The sequence below is a fragment of the Carassius gibelio genome, chromosome A25 (genome assembly GCF_023724105.1).
Source record: "Carassius gibelio isolate Cgi1373 ecotype wild population from Czech Republic chromosome A25, carGib1.2-hapl.c, whole genome shotgun sequence".
NCBI lineage: Eukaryota > Metazoa > Chordata > Actinopteri > Cypriniformes > Cyprinidae > Carassius > Carassius gibelio.
The window spans coordinates 17,123,212-17,144,677 of record NC_068395.1 but is presented as its reverse complement, the minus strand read 5'-3'; the positions used below and the strand labels follow the sequence as shown (position 1 = coordinate 17,144,677).

The 21,466-nt window shown below is 38.0% G+C and overlaps 1 protein-coding gene across 1 annotated transcript; it reads right to left on the bottom strand.

Annotated features, from left to right (window-relative positions):
* Window positions 1-324: 324 nt before the first annotated feature.
* Window positions 325-16,777, bottom strand: LOC127947122 (anoctamin-9). Its single transcript, XM_052544109.1, has 24 exons — window positions 16,498-16,777; window positions 15,151-15,225; window positions 14,617-14,736; window positions 14,161-14,306; window positions 13,196-13,248; window positions 13,028-13,095; window positions 12,652-12,731; window positions 12,415-12,549; window positions 12,151-12,244; window positions 10,848-10,908; window positions 10,689-10,771; window positions 9,954-10,058; window positions 9,687-9,854; window positions 9,228-9,264; window positions 9,021-9,132; window positions 8,740-8,797; window positions 8,524-8,621; window positions 7,713-7,894; window positions 7,354-7,506; window positions 1,585-1,732; window positions 1,372-1,494; window positions 1,123-1,216; window positions 924-1,036; window positions 325-794 (listed from the first exon to the last, which is right to left on the bottom strand). Exons 1-24 carry the CDS (start codon window positions 16,525-16,527, stop codon window positions 692-694), a joined length of 2,439 nt encoding a protein of 812 aa, XP_052400069.1. The 5' UTR covers window positions 16,528-16,777; the 3' UTR covers window positions 325-691.
* Window positions 16,778-21,466: the final 4,689 nt, after the last annotated feature.

The window sequence follows — 21,466 nt, the reverse complement described above, 5'->3', positions numbered from 1 at the left end:
AAATAAAAATTTAATTTTATAATTAGGCCATTTAGTGTGAATATAATACATATTATTTTTATACTGTATACACATCTTATAAAAAAACAACAACAAATAGGTTTTTCATGCTAAAAAAAATATTATATACAATGTGTGCAACTAACAAAGTTCACAAAAATATTGACATTTCCATATTTACACTACCTAAAGTTTGGGGTCAATACGATTGATTGATTTAAAATTAATTAATAATTTATTCAGCGAGGATGGACTTTTACATTGACACTGAAAATTTAGGAATAAAGTACCTTTAAAATGTATTAAAGTAAAATAAAGTTGTAATAATATTTCACAATTTTACTCTATTTTATTGGCAATTTTACACCACGTGGCAATTTTTTTTTTTTTTTTTTTTTTTTTTTGCTGTATTTGATCAAAGAAATTCAGCCTTGATGAGCACAAGATATTTCTAAAAATATGATAAAAAAACTTACAGATTCCCAAAACTTGGACAGTAGTGTATACATCTTTATATACGATTAATCAAGCAGTCATTTATTCACAAACTGTGAGATGCAATACATAATTAATAAAAAAAAATCTAAAACATTATTAAAAAAAGGTGACTAGCAACAGTCGAAATTCAGAGGCTTCTAGATTGAAGTCATAAGAGTTTTACGAGGAGGCATCTAGTTTTAGCTAGTTTCGCTCACATACTATTTAGCTTATTTGCTTTTTTCAGTTTAGATGTTCTTTTTGCATTTCCATTCTCGTTTAGTTTGGTCAAAGGGTCCTGTTGTGCTCTTTGAACTCTGGAAAAACAAGACCCCAAAACAACATGAATATGCACACATCTAAAATAACTTCCATGAAATATTTACTCGGTTTACATTCGTAATGCACATTTGTGGTTCAGTAGAGTGTGAGCTCTTGTTACTGACCTCAATTCTTCCTTAAGTCTCCTGAGTTTATCATACAGTCTTTCATTTCTCACATCCAGGGGTGAGGTAGGGACAAACCAGCTCGCTACACACTTACAGATCACCACTACATGCTGCAAATAGTAATAGCATAGATTATTAATCTTAGGATAATTACTCCGTATCTTAAATGCTGTTCTTCTATATGTATGAGATGTACCTCAAACACAATAATGAAGACTAATCGCGCTGCCAGAATGACCCAATACTGATTAGTTAAACTAAAGTCTTCAGGACTTCTGTAGTCCCTGTAGCTGAAATGAAAACGGTACAAAGTCAAAGCCTTGATTTTTGCCAAAATATTTTGTTGAATTAAATAGCATCTAAAATGCTAATTTTTGTAAAATATCCTATTATATATTTTTTTTTTCTCCAAAATCCACGGATGAAGATAGATAGATAGCAATACCTGCAGTGCGTCACACTGATGCCACTGTAAGTGACCATTTGACCAGGAGTGAAATCTTTCCTGACTCTCTCATCACTTATATTGGCAATGGACAGAGTGTTGTTTATGTATCCAACCATACAACTGAAAAATAAACAAGGACGATTAGAAGACACATCTGTGCTGCTGCAAATATATCGATTACGCAGTTGTGAAAAATCAAGCTCAGCTCACTCGATGCCAGTAGCACTGTCGCTGGCACAAGGCCCATAGAAGTACTGGAAAACCAGTCGAGGAATGAAATCAGAGGATATACCAATGACCAGTCCATTAGCAATGACTGCAAGCACACCAATCGCCTCAAGCACATCTGTCCAGACACCTGAAATAATACAAAAAAAGTCATATGTATGCATACATTTTTTCCCATTATAATTTTACATTCTCTATTGATGTTTGCTGCTGCCTTTCAGTATCAAGACTCTGCCAAGTTACATTAAATTGTGACAGATTCATAAAAATAATCTGCACTGGAACACATAGCTCAGACTAACACAATTAATAGCTGGTGCTGTTACCAAATTGATGTTGTGTGATCAGTGTGAAGTGACACACTTAAAGTTTGGTGTCAGTATGTCAAAGCTTTGCAGCAGTACAGCCTCAGATGCACTTTGGCACCATCCCATCAAATCTGTTGAAGTGGAAAATGAAATCTATTTCATCTATCAACTTGTATTCAATTTGTTTTAGTTTTTTTTTTGCCAGAATGGTATAAAGATGATCTGAGATTAAAATTTGGTGAAAAATGGATCAACAGTCTAGGAGGAGTTTGAAAAAGTAGGTTTTCATCATAAATCAAAATAGCAGATGGGAATTTCAAGCAATTATGGCAAAATTGGTTTTGATGGTGGCATGACCAAAGAAGTCTATCAAGACAAGTCTCATGACAATCTTCAAAACTAATGAAAAGTTATTAGCATCTTTTTACATCATATTTTTTGAGAACCTTAAACATTCGGAGTACCTTAAAGGTTAAGTAATGCTACGCCAATGTATTCATAAAAATAGCATTTTTTCTAAATAGCTGAAACCCAAAATGGCTGACATGAGAAAATGTCTCAGGTTATGAATGTAACCATGGTTCCCTGAGTAGGGAATGAGACACTGTGTCCTCTAGGGGGCGCTATGGGGAACAGTATACCCATGCCATCAGAGTGGCAAAACAAGGGGCCTGCTTTATCGTATGTTGCTGGATGCCAGGTGCTCTGGGAAAAACAGAGAACTCAACTCTCATGTTAGAGGAGAACTCTGAATTCAGAAAGAGAGTAGCGCGCTCATAGGAAACCCTTTTTTTGGTAAAGGGGAGCACTGCCAAACTAACACGAGAACAGCTCCTGGAGGGAGAAATTCAACTCCTCACAAGGGGAGAGAACTCAAGCGCTTAAGGGGAAGTGCTAGGCTCACAATAGCCCTTCATGTTGAGGGAAGTGATGCTTGAAGTGTATAAATAAAAACACACTGGTTGAGTTGAGCCCAAGGAAACAAGGTCTACCCATCTCGAAGAAAGGGAACGAAGTCGAGCGCATAACCCTTACCATACCGGATTTTAAAAAGTGTCTTGCTTGCACATTTACTGATTTTAGGAAGTGCGCAGAGTGTTCAGTGTGCACACACACCACCATATGGTTTTCAGAAAGTACACAGACTTAGCATGTGTACTTAAAGGCCATCTTTCAATTTAACTGTATAACTTAAACGTACAGTATGTAATTTTTGGCCACCAGGGGTCACTCAATCAAAATGATAACATAAGACGTACTTTGATGACGTCGGGAAAGAGCGTAAGGCTCATGGGAGTTGTTGTTCATTGGATCACGCGCTCTGTCGCTCCCTATCATTCCTCACTCATTCTAACTTAGTATTTTGACAATCACGTCTTTTCGAACGGAGAGATATATGAATTATGGGACCCCTATGAAATCAATATTCCATCTAGCTAGTAGTAATATATGTTAAAAAACACGGTCGCCTTTCGTTAATAATTACGTTACACTATAATATCGAACAAGTTAGTGAACTGCATTTGAAGCTACTTTATCCAGCTAGATATAGAACAAATGTAGAGTAACATGAGAGCTAGTCCCTCTGCGTTTTACACAAGACATCAGCGTTTCACAAAATATACGGATAGATACAGTTAGCTGAATGGATGCATACCTGTTTATCAGAATGCAAGCGAGTTCGGCATCTCTCTGTAGTTTCACAGAACGTGCAAGCAAAGCATAATCATGATCCATAACTAAGTTATTGATTGAGGTTTAAATACGAATATAAACAAATATAAAATATAATAGTCTCGATCAAGGCTACTACTTTTTCTTCCTCGTCTCGTCTTTGCTTCTGTTCACCTTTGTATTTGGCGGTTCCGCAGGAAGTTAGAGAAACTAGAGGGGTCAAAGTTTATATGACGCCATAGACGGGCGACAAAACGGAAATAAAGAAACGTACCGTGTCTTCTAATTAAACTATAATTTTCTCCGGATTTGAAAGTTCGTGGAAACTGTCGGGATGATGTAAGTACACAACAACAAAAAAAAATATAACATAGATATAGTGGTTTCTGATATTTTTAAAGCAGAAAAATTACATTTTGCGCCTTTAATTTATACAGAATCTTGTATGAAAATGTTAATTTAAAAAGACATACATAAGAATACATGTTTTACAAGACCCACAGGCAGAAATTAAGAAAACAAAAAGTGTACTTATTCTAAGCTACGCTCTAAAAAACCGCCTATTCCCAGAGAAGTAATGACCTGGTTCTCAGTGTGGGTTTAGGTCATGGGTGGCCAACCCTGCTCCTGGCGATCGACTGTCCTCCAAAGTTTAGCCCCAATCCTAATCAAACACACCTTAAATTTTTAAGTGAGCCTGAAGACCTTAACTAGTTGCATCAGGTGTGTTTGATTAGGATTGGAGCTGAACTTTGCAGGACAGTCGATCGCCAGGAGCAGTTTTAAGCACCCCGGGTTTACGCAGTCTGTCCTAACCGGAACACTAACTGCTTTCATACACGTACTCCACAGTACATGCAAGCTCATTTACGCAATGTCCATCTGAAATACTAAGAGGGGAGTAGTATAATAGCCGGCTAAGTTCGGAATTCCAGCTGTCCGGTTATGTTGTTCAGACAGCCCAAATGCTTGACATCTGCAGAAGCAGAACATGCGGACACCTTACTTCATGATAAACTATGCTGTGCAGAAATGCACAGCATTTCCATCCCTGTCCAGACTAGCTGACCGTCACAGATGTAAGCTATAGCCTACACCCTACAGCATTCATTTAAAATCTGGGATCTAAATTAAACATTTTAAGACACATGTTGCTGGCATAGATGGTGGTGACAATCTACATGGATGCTTGAAAAACAACAAAGTCGACAGCAATATTGCTAAATATGATTTATTAAAGATACTGCAATGTGATAAACATGGAGACAACGTTAGCCACAATTAGCTATAGCCTGTGGTCACTCCACCGATTCTCCTCACACCACAACTCTATCTCTCTCCTCTGTCCATTTACCCTTCCCCTTAACTCTGCCTGACCCCTCTCTCGCCTAGACGGCTCATAATTATACGGCAATGGCCCATCATAAGAGTTGACATTAAACCCTACTGCAACCTCTTCACTGTCTGACTCCATCATGAAGAGATGAGATTTACCGGCCATTGCATCACTTCTGATCAGAGCGTTTTTGACAGCAGAAGTAATTTTACTCACAATTTCTTTTAAAAAACTTTAATGCACATTTATCATTAATTTCTTCATGCAAATCGAGTTCCTACAATATTTATCTACACGTTCATTCACAGGGATCTTCAACTTGAAAGATGGGCTTTAAAGCTTCCTAAGCATCGCAGAGGTGCCGAACCACACAGGAGAGGCGAGCTCAAAGGCGAGGGGAGCATCACCTGAGACAGCATTCACAAGAAGACTTCCGTAACTGCCACTTCCACTTCCCACCTGATGCTTCAGCAAGAAGGGATGTCCAAGTGACCAGGAAGCCTCTCAGGGTGACCTGGCCGGACATCCCAGAAATTCCTTGCAGTGCTGTGCCGTGCCTGATGATCAAGAAGGATCCCGCAGAAAACTACGATCTTGCCGCCAGATACCGGAAGCATGAAGCCTGAATCAGGGCTATCATGGAGCCCCGCTCAAGAGGAGACCGTAATGCAGGAAGTTCCCACCTAACCTCGGTTATAGGGGAATTAGGAAGGGGAAGATGTAAAAACCCCCACACTTGATTCCTCCTACACCTACCCGTAGGTGGGGGAGGAGCACGAGCCATGACACTCGCCTTCTGTGCCCGCCTCTGACCTTCAGACCAAGATGAAACAGGACCCCTATGTTGTTCGGGCTCAGACCTGGTTGTTCATGAAGGATTGAAGGTCGCTGAGTGTGCTTTCACTTCCCAGAACGTCTCTACCACTGTCTCAACGGAGGTACCAAAAAATTAGGAAGGCGAGACCAGAGCATCAAAAAGAAAGCCTTACTTCCAGATATCTGCCAGGACGACTCTGGGGCTCATTCTGAAACCGTTTCTTCGCATCACCTCAATATTGCATACTCGTATGCTGGAATCGTTCAATGCACAAGAAAAATGGACACTTCCATTTCTACTTGATCACTGTACGGAGATCAGGAAGAAATGGAAGGCTCACCTGAGCTGGAGGGCTATGGCCAGAAAGATAACGCTCTTCAAAATATAACCTTAGCACGTTTCCACGGCAAGTCCAACCTTGGCGCAGACTGTTCCATAACCTCAACAGCTCAAGGAAAGCAGAGGCCTGCCCCTCTTTCCTCGAAAAGAGAGACAACCAAGAGCGGAGTCTTTCATTTTATTTTTTAAACGCTCACAAATGCACGCAAATTGCCCCCACAAGGACATTGCATGCATGCTCTTAGCCCAAACAACCAATGCCAAGATTTTGTGTCATCGGGTATCAAACAATGATGACATGGATGCACACATCCTTTAAATGTTTTGCTAGTGCCTGCTTTATAAGGTTTTTTATGTTTTATTTTAAAAAAAAATTAGCCGAAGTGCAGCATAAACAAAAGGAAATTACTGATAGGGAGAAATTTCCCGTCAGATCCTTTACATGTTTTCACCGCGACACAAAGCGCAGCATGTATTCAGCTCCCGCAGGATCTAAACACGCTCCGCCCACTCGTTAGATTATCACAGTAATCAAGCACGAGCAAAAACTGCTGCCGCGTATGCATCGCTATTCCAGCGAGAGGCAAACGCACTTATGCAAATATTGCTACAAACTCTGGTAAACAGTGAAATACTCACATCCCCTCTGAGTCTAACGAATGCATCACAATGAGCGCATCCAACTCCCTCGAGAGCTGAACGCTTGCGATTGCTCTTCACTACTACACACAGACCACTACCACACAGGCCTTGTGAACGGCAGGTATCAGATCAAAGCCTCTGGCAAGAAACATGCACTCCTAGATGCTGTATGCTTAAAAAAAAAACAGTCAATGAAGATGAAGAAGATGGTAATATGTTTTCCCGGTGCTTATTTATGGTCCGGTCACAACGATGTGTTCCCAATGGCGACCCCTACAGGATGCAGTTGCAGTTTGAAGTTCCCTTGAAAGGGAACTGGTTATTATTTTACTCAGCATGCTGCTACAAATGTAAAGAGACCAGACTTGTGATTTTGGAGTTAAAAGAGCCATTTCCATATCTCCTGACCACTAGGTGGCACTGTGCAGGTAACCAAGTTTAGTCTGAATATGCTAAAGTGTTGTGGAGATACAGCCTCACGTCCACTTTGACGAGCTCTTTGGCAAATTCGTCTGTGAGTTAAGAATGGTTTGACTGATCAAACTGATTTACACGGTCTGAAGATGATTTGGTTCAAATTTCATGAAAATCAGACAAATGGTCTAGAAGGAGTTTGAATACTCATACTCTCTCACCAATATCATTGGCCTTCGTTGGCACTAGTCTGCGCTCAAGGCTGACCATCTTAATGGCATCCAATCGGATCTCAATGATGTTGTTTAGAAGAGCCAATAAAGGAGCCAAAGGAAATGCTGCTACAAAGATGGTAGTAAAACTGAACTGGATCACTGGGGAGGGGAAAAAAGACAATGCAAAATTCAGAAATCTGTGTTTCAAACAAACTATTTCATGCAAATCTTTTCGATGTTAGCATGTAGCTATATGTTAGTTGGAGGTGTGGTTATTACTGGCATACATCAAAAGAGCCCACCTCCAGGTCCAAAAAAACCCCAAAAAACATTTGAATCTTTAAGTATATTTTCAAGATCTATACCCATTTCCAAGAACTCATTAAAGAGGCTGAAGCAATCTGTTTTAATCAGGCTGTAGTTTCTGTGCAGGTCTTCGATTTTGCAGATCTCACAGAGTTCGGATCCTTCCTCCTTCTTAAAGCATTTGGCACACCTTCTCCTAAACTTCTGGGCCTTCTTCCTCTTCAACCACCGACTAAACCAGCTGCAGAAAGACATACAAAAAGGTGTTTATTATATGTCAAAAATGTACTGTGCATTATTCAAAGTTCATTAAACAGCGTTAAATAGGCACGGGAATGTGCATGATTGCGATTCAGGTTCAGGTTCCTTAACTCAAGATGAATTGGTCTGTGTAATAATAATATATTACCTAAACATTACTTTCAGTAACATTTTAATGTTTATTTTTGTTGTTGTTAGTATTATTACAATAAAACTATGTTCCAAATGTTTATCTTTAACTAGACATTATCATATGAACAGCTAGTCAGTAAACTGATTTACACCTCATAAGCCATAAACATGCATAAAACAGTAGCAGGTTAATTTCATGCAAGCTGAGAACTGCTCCAACCGGTTCACTAAACTTGCGAGTTTGATGTTTTTTGACCAATTGATTGATAAGAGTACATTGGTTGTACTGCTGCTTTTTGTTGCATATAATGCCAGCATAGTCAACACAAAAGAATAAAGGTTTGAAGTGACATTACAATGAAGCTGTCCGTGTTCAACAAAAAATAGATTTTAGTTTTGAAGTTGTTGTTTCCCAATGCCAGTGTTAAATTACCAAACGCATATCCCACACAAGACAAATAAAAAAGTTGCACTTACGGACCAGAATATTCAAAGATATTGTTGAAGGTCTGTTTAAGTACCATGATTATAGACATCTGAATGAACAAATCTGTGAGACAGCCACTTGGGTGACACTGAATTGAAAGGGATGTAATATTGCATTAAAAAGCATGAAAAAGTGAAACACAGAACATAGTAGTGCATTTGTAGATGTAGAGAAGACTACAATGATGACAAATGATAGGGCCACACCTCCTCCAGCCTCCATTTCCCAGATATCCTCACATATCCTCCAGGGTGACCATTGATCCTAAAACACAAATTACTGCTCAGTGCTCACTAGCAAATATGTTATAAAAAATATGGATATAATAATTTAACACGGCTACACAAAAATATTATTATCAAAATCATGTCTAAGGAAAATTATTATATTGTCTTTGTATTGTATCTGGTAAAGGCATAAAATACCGTATCGTATCGTATCATATCATATCATATCATATCATTAAACTTTTTATTGTCCAGGCTACCTTCCCAGAAAGAAAGCTGTGTATATGAGAGAGGAGAACATGGTAAAGAACTGGAATATGAACATCTTGACTGTGAAACTCCTTTCAACCGCAGCATTGGAGTGCTTATTCTCTATAAGCAGAAAAAAGTATGTTTTTTATTATGAAAAAATATGGTTTACAATCAAAATGTCTGATAATTAAAGCCACAAACTCTGTTCAACTGACCTATTTCACTCAGCTTCATGGCCACTGTACAGTTGACCTGCATAAAATTATTGTACATGAACTGTTGTTATCCTCAGGGGAAAGAGAAAGTGATTTTCCAAAACTAGCATTTTAATGTATAAAAGTGTATTTGCAACAAACTCTAAAACTAATACACACACACACATATAAAATCCAAGATAGTGAACAGAGTGAGAAAAAAAGAATCTGTTCTTATCATAAACTACAGTATGTATTTATTTTACAGGTTTCATTCAAATGGATTATCTTACACAATTTGGTCAATTTTGGTCTTTTTTATTTTATTGAGTATTGTGTTGTTTTGGAACATCGATATACAATTATCTCTATGATGGAAACAGACATCCGATTAGTCTTTGAAACTGAATGGTGTTAGCATATGGCTTGATGTTAGCATGTAATAAAGCTAACAACACAAAAAGGTTTGTGAGCTTTTACCCGAGTCATGACGGTGATGGTGATGTAGTGAAGCACGGCTCCGAGCATCACAGCAACTGTTTGTGAATTCTCAGTAATGACCTGCCATCTACTGTTTTCGGCCAGCAGCACAGTAGCGATCACTCGACTCACAACCAGGACATGAGTCAGACCGATGATGACCAGCAACTGAAGACCCAGCACCAGAGAGAAATCAAAGCCAGTTAGACATGCATACAGGAATTATACACTTTCTATGAAAGTAATGCAACACATTCAGTTTCTTACCATGAGTGTGACTAAAACCAGTACTATAGTGGAGCGCAGATAAGAGTGCCTGGGCATCTTGGGTTCACACTGTGCATTATTTACAATCTCCAGAATCAGCTCCTCCTGTATGATACAAGCACATGCACAATCACGTTATAAAAATATCCCTAAACATTTGCAGTTCCACAAGAAGGGAACAAGATGCTGCATCATCAAACTGACGCAGCGTTGGGGTTCCCTCGAAGGGGAGCTTCATTACTTTTTAACTGCATCAGATTAAGATGCATTTAATTATTTGCATGCATTTGAAACTCATTTATATATCAGAGCCATTTCTGAGCAATTTACCAACCTCTATCCTAAACCTGACCATTTCTAAAACAGAGTCTTTTTAAGCCATATAATAGCAACAATATCTTTGAAAGGTTTAAGAGTAACTAAACCCTAAACCAGCTTTTTTTAGTTAATTATCTATAAGAATGGGGCTTTATTAGAGCTGTTCATTGATTCGAGTAACTTTTTTGACATTTGAGTATAAAGTGTTTTAATTCTACAATATATGGTGTATTTTTCAAATATTGTCAGTTGGTGGAGTCAGGCTCTGACCAGGGGTTTAGTTACCCTTTAATGGCTGAAAAGGATCCTGCTCTATTAACACAGCCAATGCTGTTCTAGCCTAACAGTTGCTATCGCCCCATAAAAAAGCATCAGTGTTGTTATTGTTGGTTGTTATAGTCTGTTACTTGGTCGTACCTCTTCTTCACACCAGTCAAAGACCTTCCATGCGCACACGTACGATGATCTGTGGCGCTTCCAGAACTCCAGAAACACAGTGGCTGTGGAGAAGACATTAGCATCTGACATAACACTGACTCAGTCCAACTCAAATGCGGTCAGAGCTGTTGAACTTACCCCACACTGCCATGAACATGGCGAAAGCTACTGTTCCCTCATTATCAAACAGAAGGCTCACCTGCAACATGTGACCCAAAACACGAGTGTCAGCACCAATTACAATATTTAACCTTTATTTTAAAAAGGGCAAAACGTTCTTCCAGTAATGCTAACAGCTGTAAACATTAGCACAAAAACATTTATACATTTGTCTTCCATTTTTAAACCATTACTTGTGTCAGAGTTTGTGCTAAAATACACTCATTATTCACACAGCACAGCCGATGGGTTTGTTTGCTGCTTAACATTCAAATACACGGCTAGTGTTGGCTGTAGCAGTTGCAGCGCATTTGAGAAACCCTCCACCTCCCCAGCTCCACCTGTATGGATCTACTACAAGGTGATTTCATGTGTTATATATGGGGGTTATTTCACATGTTATATGTGCAACAGCAGTATTTCTTACATGCTTACAGGAGAATCTCTGTGGATTTATTGGCTGTAGTAAATCTCAGTACCGTATTTTTCGGACTATAAGTCACACCTGAGTATAAGTCGCATCAGTCCAAAAATACGTCATGACGGAGAAAAAAACATATATAAGTCGCATTCATTTAGAACCAACAGAAAACATTACCATCTACAGCCACGAGAGGGCGCTCTATGTCTTCAGTGTAGACTACAGGAGCAGTGAGTAGTATAGAGCGCCCTCTGGCGGCTGTAGACGGTAATGTTTTCTCTTGGTTCATGTCAAATTAATTTTGATAAATAAGTCACACCTGACTATAAGTCGCAGGACCAGCCAAACTATGAAAAAAAGTGTGACTTATAGTCCGGAAAATACGGTACTTACTCTGCCGCAGCATTGTAGGAAATCTATGCATGCAAGACCATACATATTAACTTTGCCGTGTATATTACCATGCTAAACTCTTTTGTCACGACAGAAATGTTGCACTAATATCACAAAATAATGGCCTAAACATTTATCTCTATAGCAAAATCTCAGTGGGCCAGACGGCGAATCATCTTTCCTGAATTAAATTAAATTATTGGACACTGAGCCCAGAGACTGTGGTGTACACAGTGAACGTGAAGAGGTGCTATAAATGAATGCTCATTTGCTGCTGAGATATTCTCACTTGAAACGGAGAAGAGGCTTGGACCTGGAGACAGTGTTGCATCACAACACATGATACATGATGCTTGCATTATTAAGCAATGTGTTAAAGCCAAGGATTGATTGAGTCATTGCATCTGTGTGGCTATGTAGATATGTGAGTGTGTCAGTGCACAGTAACATTAATAAAAAGTTCAGTACCTTTGCATACATGCAGGTGTCAGAAAGCTCCCAAACTCTGCATGTATTATCGCACAGAGGGCACATAATTACGTTGGACTGGCACACCTCTTTTCTGCACACACACACACACACACACACCAGCTGGTTTTACTTCAGGACCCATATTTTACATTAGATATCAAATGGCAATTCAATACCTTTTTTTCTTTGTCTGTTGAACAAAGGACAACAAAGATGTCCTCAACATCAAACAGTGATGTTTATTAATACTAGGTTACTCACATGAGAGGACTTGTGTTGTAAAAGGCCAGGCCATACAGGAAGACTACCACACCAATAAGAGAAGCAGGAATCAAGAGAAATGTGTACCAACCCAGCCACAGGAAATACAGAGCCACCTTCTCACCAAGGTAGTTTCTGACAACAAACACAATACATTTATTTCAATTTGTACCAGAATGGGAGTAAGTCTATAACCGATAAAGAGAAGTCAAATCAGGAAACCAAAGGAACGAGCACCTGACGTTAGTGATGGGTTGCCCTCTGAAACAAGCAGACCATCGAGCCCAGCTCTGCTTCAGGTCTTTCTGCTCCTTTTTCTAGGATTAAAAGGGCACACATGAATGCTTTTTAATAGTGATACTAAATTAATAGTGACATGGCATAATCCTCAAGAAATTATGTAATATTCTGAGTATGCAGAATGTAAGAACTGGATGGTTTATGCACGTGTGTAACTCTGCTTCTTGTATGTTTGCAATCAGATACTCGTTGTGACCAGATACTTTTCCTGTAGTGCTCTGTGTAATTATCACCATGGGTAAAGTTCAATACATTTGCCTATGACTCTGACTCTGTGTGACAGGTGTATGAGCGAGAGGAAATCAAATCAAACCTCGTGTAAACAAAAGTGAGTCTCAAAAACATTTTTTTTCATGAGATCTGGCAGATATTCTGAAACACCTGAGAAAGAGGTAAAGCAAGAGACGGCATTACAGAATCGACTGTGATGTATCATGTAATATGCAATGAATGTGCGATCTAGCAGCAAACTGTTACTCACCCTCCTCTGAATCAATGTGTGTGTGATGCAGAATGAAATCAACGATACGAATCCTGAAACAGAGCCACAGCACAGATCAAAACCTCTTCTTTATTTGTGTAGAATACAGTTTAACAATGCAATGGTGACCACGGCATCTTTCTTCACTGCATCATAAACAGAGAATAGGGCATTGCTGCGTGATGCTAGTGTGTTTTGGATGATTGCGTACTAGACTTACTAATACGGTCCATACGTCACTTAAGTGTACGTGATTATTTACCAGCTTTATTGTCTTTTTATAAGCTTAAATGATATATCACTTAGAAAAGTATAAGCACACATCTCTTCTGCAGGATGAGTTTCACACCAAAGTTTAAGGGAAGTGAAGAACATTTTTGTTTGCTTGCTTGTTTAACTAGACTTCTTTCTATTTCCACATTTATGCTTTATTTAGTTTTATTGCTTCCTTGTTCCTGTGTTTGCTTTAAACTACTTTTTTTTCTCTATTTTCCCCACCATTAGTTTGTTTTCTACGTTACTCACTGGTTAATCGATTATGTTCACGTGCCCTAGCTTGTTTGTTTCTTGCCATGGCTCTCAGTTTGAGTCGTTTTTGTTCTCCTCTGTGTTTAGTTGGTTGTGTTTCCTCTGTGCTCTTGCATGTTTGTTAATCTGGCTTATTGTTAATAAAAGTGAAGTCAAGTCAAAGTCAAGTCACTTTTATTGTCACATCAACAAGATGAGTCAAATTCTTAGAGCGTGCTCCAGAAATCCAGAAACATTTTACAAATAACCATACAGACTTCAACAGGTGATAATGTGCAATATACACATGCATATAGTCAGTGCACACAGTGTACTAATAGAGAGATTTACAGTTAGCACATGACGTAGACATATATCCTACGACTGCTGTCTCTTGATTGAAGCTGTTTCGGTGACGTCCTGGATGTGTTTGGGAGTGTGTTGGTGTAATGTTTTACCTGGTTGACTGAGGTATAGTCCCCTGCTGCTCACAGCTCCAGTTACAGGCGTCAGACACCTTCAGGAGATACCGGTACGTCTCAAAAATCTTTTCTGGCGCTCTGATGCAATAAAACACCTTGTCATCATCATCATTTCTGAATTTCTAAAAAAAAAAAAAAAAAAAAAAAAAAAAGTTTCACAATATAACAAAACAGTGTCAAGTCAAGTCTAGTTTTGTGGTAAGCACAGCCAAGTCTTGCTAATTTAACTTTGAACTGTATCAGTGACTTTCAAGACCAATAAAACCAGTTTTACACTTAATTCAGCAATCACGCTTCTTTTTTTCTTTCCTTGGAAAACAACAATTACAGTTTCACATGATAAAAAGAGGAACATTCCCTTTATATGTCAAGACATTACATATTTAGAAAAATACCTAAAACAAGAAATCAAAAATGGAAAAACTCACTTACATATACATCTAATTTCTTCTCTAAAGTTTTAATGAATGCTCTCTGTTTACTGATCAACTGGCTGTTCTCATCGTCTGAGGTCTTTGCCACCAGAACATAATCGAACGTCAGAGGAGTTTGCTGATGTACAAAAGAAGATGAACAAAGCAGTGTTAATAAATGATCATATTACTATAAAAAAACATCATCATTCATATCATTGTAGTGACTATTTTATGTGTATTAGCTATAAACAGTGGCATCAACAAGTGAGACCATATTGAAAATCATGTTTGTTTGTTTATTCATGAACTTTCAGAGGGATTTGTAATCATGCAAATACTATCTTTAGCTCAGACATCCCTTTCTTTGTAATGAACCATAAAATATAGTCTTGGAAACATTTTCAAAACACACTGGACTGATTTAGTTTACTGTAAATCAGACCAGACGCCACTTTATCGTTTCTCTGATATTATAATTGATAAAAACAGTGGTATCTTCACTGGTGGTCTCACACTGAAGCCATCATGAGCTGTGTGCTGTGTCTCTTACCACTGGCGGCACAGATGGGTTTTCACAGCCGTTCTCATTCACCACACCGATGCTTTCTAAAAGCTCAATACTCCCCTACAACAACACAATATATACAGTTCACAACAATAGCCTTATTCACAAGAAGAGCAAAAGGAAGACATGCAACATCACTATTATATTCTTCACACAGTAACTGTCAGTAAAAGAATGTATACTGTAAGATAAGAGATCACAGACTGAGGGTTCAGAAATACCCTTTAGATCAGTATCAAACCTGTTCATTGACTTTTCAATCGCTTCTGACCTTGCCTTCTTACTCTAATGAAATAAAGCAACGCATCGGCACAGATGCAGCTCCATGCACACTACTGTCAACTGACATCGAATTAAAACATTTTGGAAAGTCCTGGAAATCTACCAAGTTCTACTTTCACTCTCCTGACCGTCTCGATCTTAAAGTTCATTGTGAAACCAGAACTGGCGAAGCGACCTTTCGTATATTCTCAGAGCGTGTCTGTGGATGCCAGAAATACCTTCATGCTAACTCAAGTAATCTAGTCAAGGGGGTTTACATAGTTTCTGCTTCTTCACAGCTGTTGTAGTTCACATACCTAGATACAATCTGATTCTAGATAGTCACCATGTGTAGCTATCAAAGCTAGTTTTCTTAAAGCAACCCTTAAAACAGTCAGAAGAGCTGCGAGCTGCGTAAACGTCCCACAGAGGTACTGCGACAACAGCAAGTGTTTCGATTGGTAATGGAAGACAATTGAATGTTTTGTGTTACTTGGCATGAGCTAAACAGATACTGTGTCTATAGATACTGCTTCTCCAACTTACCTTGAATTGAGTGACAGTTTCACGCTGTCAATCAAACCATTATCTCTGTGTGGAAGTCTCTGTGGGTTTGGGTTTGTTTTTCGGACTTACTTCCCTTACATTCACAGCACACCTCAATCAGGGTGAAAAGTGCATTATCTTTATCTATAATAAAGGTTTATTCTTTTAAATCACCCTGTTGAAGACCTCAATCTCAGATTTCAGAGTGAAACTCATTGTGGGTTTAATGCTGCTTTGCTGGCATTGATTTGTGTGCCTTGTCACAAAGCAAAACAGAAAACCTGAAGTCATTCTTTAGTGAATCAGTGTTATCAAGGAACAACTCTGTGGTTATAGCTATATACAAAAAATCAATTGGCAAGCACATTAACTATTCATATTTATAAGACATGATTCATGCAGACCATCTGGCTGTGGACTGTAAAGTCTGTGTGTTCTCTGTTATCAGTGTGCATGCGTTTAGTGAAGCACTGAGAAACAGAGGCAAAAACGAATCAGTGAGACTGACAGTGAAGTTCATCTCACCTGCCTCCGGTGACCAATCTTTCGCGCCATCCTCTTCAGATCCGTCCAGGTGTGTGACAGCTGCGCTGGTTTCACACGAGATCGCAGACACTTGTCAGCTTAGATCAATCTTTCATCGTTCGCCATCACAGAAGAGTTCGCACAAAAGAGTCATCTGAAACTCAGATAGACTTCCGTGCAGCGACAGGGAACGGAACAGCTATTGTTGGTTTCACTTGACACTGACGCTGTGGAATGTCGCCGGATTACTCGTGATGTCATAAAAGGCGCGCGCTTACGTCTGATGACAAAACCCTAACCCTAACCTGCGTCACGAGAGCACGGTAACACAAACAGTCTAATATGACCCTATATATTTTATAATAAAACAAAAGTAATAATAGTAAAATAATAATAATAGTAAAAATAAATAAATAAATAAATAAATAATAATAATAATAATAATAATAATAATAATAATAATAATAATAATAATACATTCTAATTACATTTTAAATGCAATGATATAATAGCATTATAATATATAATCGCAAAATATGTTTAAAAAATATTATACACTCACTTTGTATTTATAAAATTCTGTTAATTAACTTCAATAATTAAAGGAAGCGTATTGATCTTGTGGCAGTAAGTAACACTTTATCACTTTACTGTAGCCTAAATCAAATCCCTTCGTGTGAGTAACCCAGGCTCTGTTTCAGTCCCAGGCAAGTTTCGCCGATAGATGGAGCACGAGCTCAATAAGAGAGCGTGCAGCCGGACTCTGAGAGACACTGGAGCCTCGACCTTAAACAAGTTCACTTCATATGTGTGTGTTTATTCATTTATTTGTATTTGTTTGTTTGCTTGCTTGTTTAATTTAATTATGTATTTATTGTGTTTGTTTGTTTGTCTGTCACCTATTGAAACATTTTTGTATATCACTTTAACAGAAACCCCCTTTCATCACACAGTAATGAATTATTTTTAATTTTCATGAATTTTACATATTAATATTTTTTTTGATTGATTAATTACTTGTTTTATTTATTTATTTGTTTTATCTAGGATGAAAGACCAATGAAATTCACAATTACTTACATCCTTACATGCCTTACACACCATTTCTACACTCAAAAATGTATTTATTTATTTATTTATTCATTTATTGTTTCGTGTTCAGTTTAATGAAGCTGAAGTAACATGATTTTTGAAAATTGTATTGTGTAAGCTACACTCTATTTATTTATTATTATTTTTATTTATTTGTTTATTTAACAATTCAGGTTTACTTTAATTTGTCTTAAACCTACATTAATAATTTATTCACACAACTTCTTGTGCTGTCTGGAGTTCCCATCATGCTTCGCAAGGGACTACATTAGGAGAGTACATTTAGGATTAAGTTTTTTTTAAAACATCTTTTTCAGTAAACAGCAACAAAAGCATGTTAGTGTATAATGTTCAGATGTTCTGGCCATTTAGAGGAGTTTCTGTAATGAGCACATTTAAAGGAGTTTCTTTAGCAAGAGTGTATGAGCCCAGGCGCTTAAAGGCTTACGCTGATAACTCATCAGTGGACTTTCCTTGTCAATATAGACTAAGTTTTTTTCTCATTCCCACTAATTCAAGTTTTCTCTGAATCTCTGAAGGGAACCGAATGTCTTCAGAAATGTATCAATGTGGTTTTCATTTGATCTGATAAAGCATCATTTATGAGAGCAGCGCTGCTTTGTTTAAACAACTGAGAAAAGCGCTGGCAGAGAATGAATGTTAATTTTTAATAACCCTGTCTGCAATTTTTGTTCAGACTAATGTGAGAATACACCACTAACCCCATTGTAAATTAATATTACAATTTATACTTCTGACTCAGGGATGGAGTGCCGCTGTCCTGCAGATATTAGCTTTAACGCTCATCAAAAACACCTGAACAAGCTAATCAAGGTCTATACGATTAATAAGACTACAGACAAGTGAGTTTTTTTTTTTTTTTTTTTTCAGGGCTGGAGCTAAACTTTGCAGGACATCGGCACTCCAAGATGTCACAGAGGTCAGTTAATTCTCAGCACATAGAGACTCTTTCACCTAGATATCACACTATAGAGACTGTGTCTGTTCCCCGAACTAGAAAATACAAAAAACATCCAAACCAAGTTAAGAGTAACAATTTAATTGAGGTTCAACAAATAAAAAACAGATGCAATACGGATAAAAAAATGATAAAGCTTGGCTTATTGAATATCAGATCCACTTCTACGAAAGCACTTTTTGTAAATAATATGATCAGTGATCATAATCTAGATGTGCTCTGTTTGACAGAAACCTGGCTAAAACCTGATGATTATATTATTTAAATAAGTCCACCCCCCAAGATTACTGTTATAAACATGAGCCGCGTCCAAAAGGCAAAGGGGGAGGTGTTGTTTCAATTTATAACAACGTTTTCTCAGAGGGCAGGCTTCAAGTATAACTCATTTGAAGTCATGGTGCTTCATATAACATTATCCAGAGAAACCAATGTTAATGATAAATCCCGTTATGTTTGTACTGGCTACTATATACAGGCCACCAGGGCACCATATAGACTTTATTAAAGAGTTTGGTGATTTTACATCTGCGTTAGTTCTGGCTGCAGATAAAGTTTTAATAGTTGGTGACTTTAATATCCATGTTGATAATGAAAAAGATGCATTGGGATCAGCATTTATAGACATTCTGAACTCTATTGGTGTTAGACAACACGTTTAAGGACCTACTGATTGTCAAAAATACCTCTACTCTAGATTTAATACTGTCACATGGAATTGATGTTGATAGTGTTGAAATTATGCAGCCAAGTGATGATATCTCAGATCATTATTTAGTTCTGTGTAAACTTCATATAGCCAAAATTGTAAGTTCTACTTCTTGTTACAAGTATCAAAGAACCATCACTTCTACCACAAAAGACTGCTTTTTAAGTTATCTTCCTGATGTATCCAAATTCCTTAGCATATCCAAAACCTCAGAACAACTTCATGATGTAACAGAAACTATGGACTCTCTCTTTTCTAGCACTTTAAATACAGTTGCTCCTTTACGCTTAAGAAAGGTTAAGGAAAACAGTTTGACACCATGGTATAATGAGCATAATCGCACCCTAAAACTAGAGGTATTTCATATTGCTTGGCGGGAAAGTAACCTATCCTACAGAAAAGCATTAAAAACTGAACAGAATTCAATTCAGTAGCTAAATTAATGAAAAATAAAGCATCAACAATTGTTGACATTTCCCAACACCACAGCAGTAATGACTTAATTAACTACTTTACTTCTAAAGTCGATACTATTAGAGATAAAATTGCAACCATTCAGCCGTCAGCTACAGTATCGCATCAGACAATGCTATAGATCCCCTGAGGAACAGTTCCACTCATTCTCTACTATAGGAGAGAAAGAATTGTACAAACTTGTTAAATCATCTAAACCAACAACATGTATGTTAGACCCTATACCATCTAAGGTCCTAAAAGAGGTGCTTCCAGAAGTCATAGATCCTCTTCTGACTATTATTAATTCCTAAGTGTCATTAGGATATGTCCCTAAAACCTTCAAACTGGCTGTTATTAAGCATCTCATCAAAAAACCACAACTTGACCCCAAAAAACTAGTTAATTATAGACCAATCTCGAATCTCCCTTTTCTGTCCAAGATACTAGAAAAGGTAGTATCCTCACAATTATAGTCCTTCTTAGAGAAAAATGGTATATGTGAGGATTTCCAGTCAGGATTTAGACCGTATCACAGTCCTGAAACTATTCCTATTTGGCGCCTAAACTCTGGAATAACCTACCTAACATTGTTCGGGAGGCAGACACACTCTTGCAGTTTAAATCTAGATTAAAAACCCATCTCTTTAACCTGGCTTACACATAACACACTAATATGCTTCTAATATCCAAATCAGGATTTTTAGGCTGCATTAATTAGGTAAACCAGGAACACTTCCCATAACACCCAATGTACTTGCTACATCATTAGAAGAATGGCATCTACGCTAATATTTCTGTTTCTCTCTTATTCCGAGGTCACCGTAGCCACCAGATCCAGTCTGTATCCAGATCAGAGGATAACTGCCGTCACCCGGATCCAGTACGTATCCAGACCAGATGGTGGATCAGCACCTAGAAAGGACCTCTACTGCCCTGAAAGACAGCGGAGACCAGGACAACTAGAGCCCCAGATACAGATCCCCTGTAAAGACCTTGTCTCAGAGGACCACCAGGACAAGACCACAGGAAACAGATGATTCTTCTGCACAATCTGACTTTGCTGCAGACTGGAATTGAACTACTGGTTTCGTCTGGTCAGAGGAGAACTGGCCCCCCAACTGAGCCTGGTTTCTCCCAAGGTTTTTTTCTCCATTCTGTCACCGATGGAGTTTCGGTTCCTTGCCGCTGTCACCTCTGGCTTGCTTAGTTGGGCGATATCACAGCGATATCATTGACTTGATTGCAAATGATTGCACAGACACTATTTAACTGAACAGAGATGAAATCACTGAATTCAATGATTAACTGCCTTTAACTGTCATTTTGCATTATTGACAAACTGTTTTCCTAATGAATGTTGTTCAGTTGCTTTGACGCAATGTATTTAAAGCGCTATATAAATAAAGGTGACTTGACTTGACGTTGCCTATGTTCTGACTAAAAAAAGTTTTAAAGGATCATTTGTGATATTTATCATTTTATAATTTATATTGTTTTTGTGAAAACCTGTATATCAACTTTAAATCAGTTGCCATTTCGTGGTCTAATACATGAAAGAAAGCCATTAAAGCATGTTCAGTACATGAAAAATGTAGAAACATTGGACACAGCTGTGGGGCACCATTGTGCTGCAGCAAGCATCACAACAACAACAACAACAAAAGGAACCTCTAGGATGATGTTGGTAAATGTGTGAAAATGTATAGGCCCTAAATTTTATATTTTGCTTGGGGCCC

Bases quoted from the DNA above. Each gene is read 5' to 3' on its own strand.
- LOC127947122 (XM_052544109.1), bottom strand. From the start codon at position 16,527: ATGGCGCGAAAGATTGGTCACCGGAGGCAG. The intron at 9,855-9,953 runs GTAAGAAACTGA...CTGGGTCTTCAG, and splicing joins TGGTTTTAGTCACACTCATG to TTGCTGGTCATCATCGGTCT. The intron at 1,217-1,371 runs GTATTGCTATCT...TTTTCATTTCAG, and splicing joins ATCAGTGTGACGCACTGCAG to CTACAGGGACTACAGAAGTC.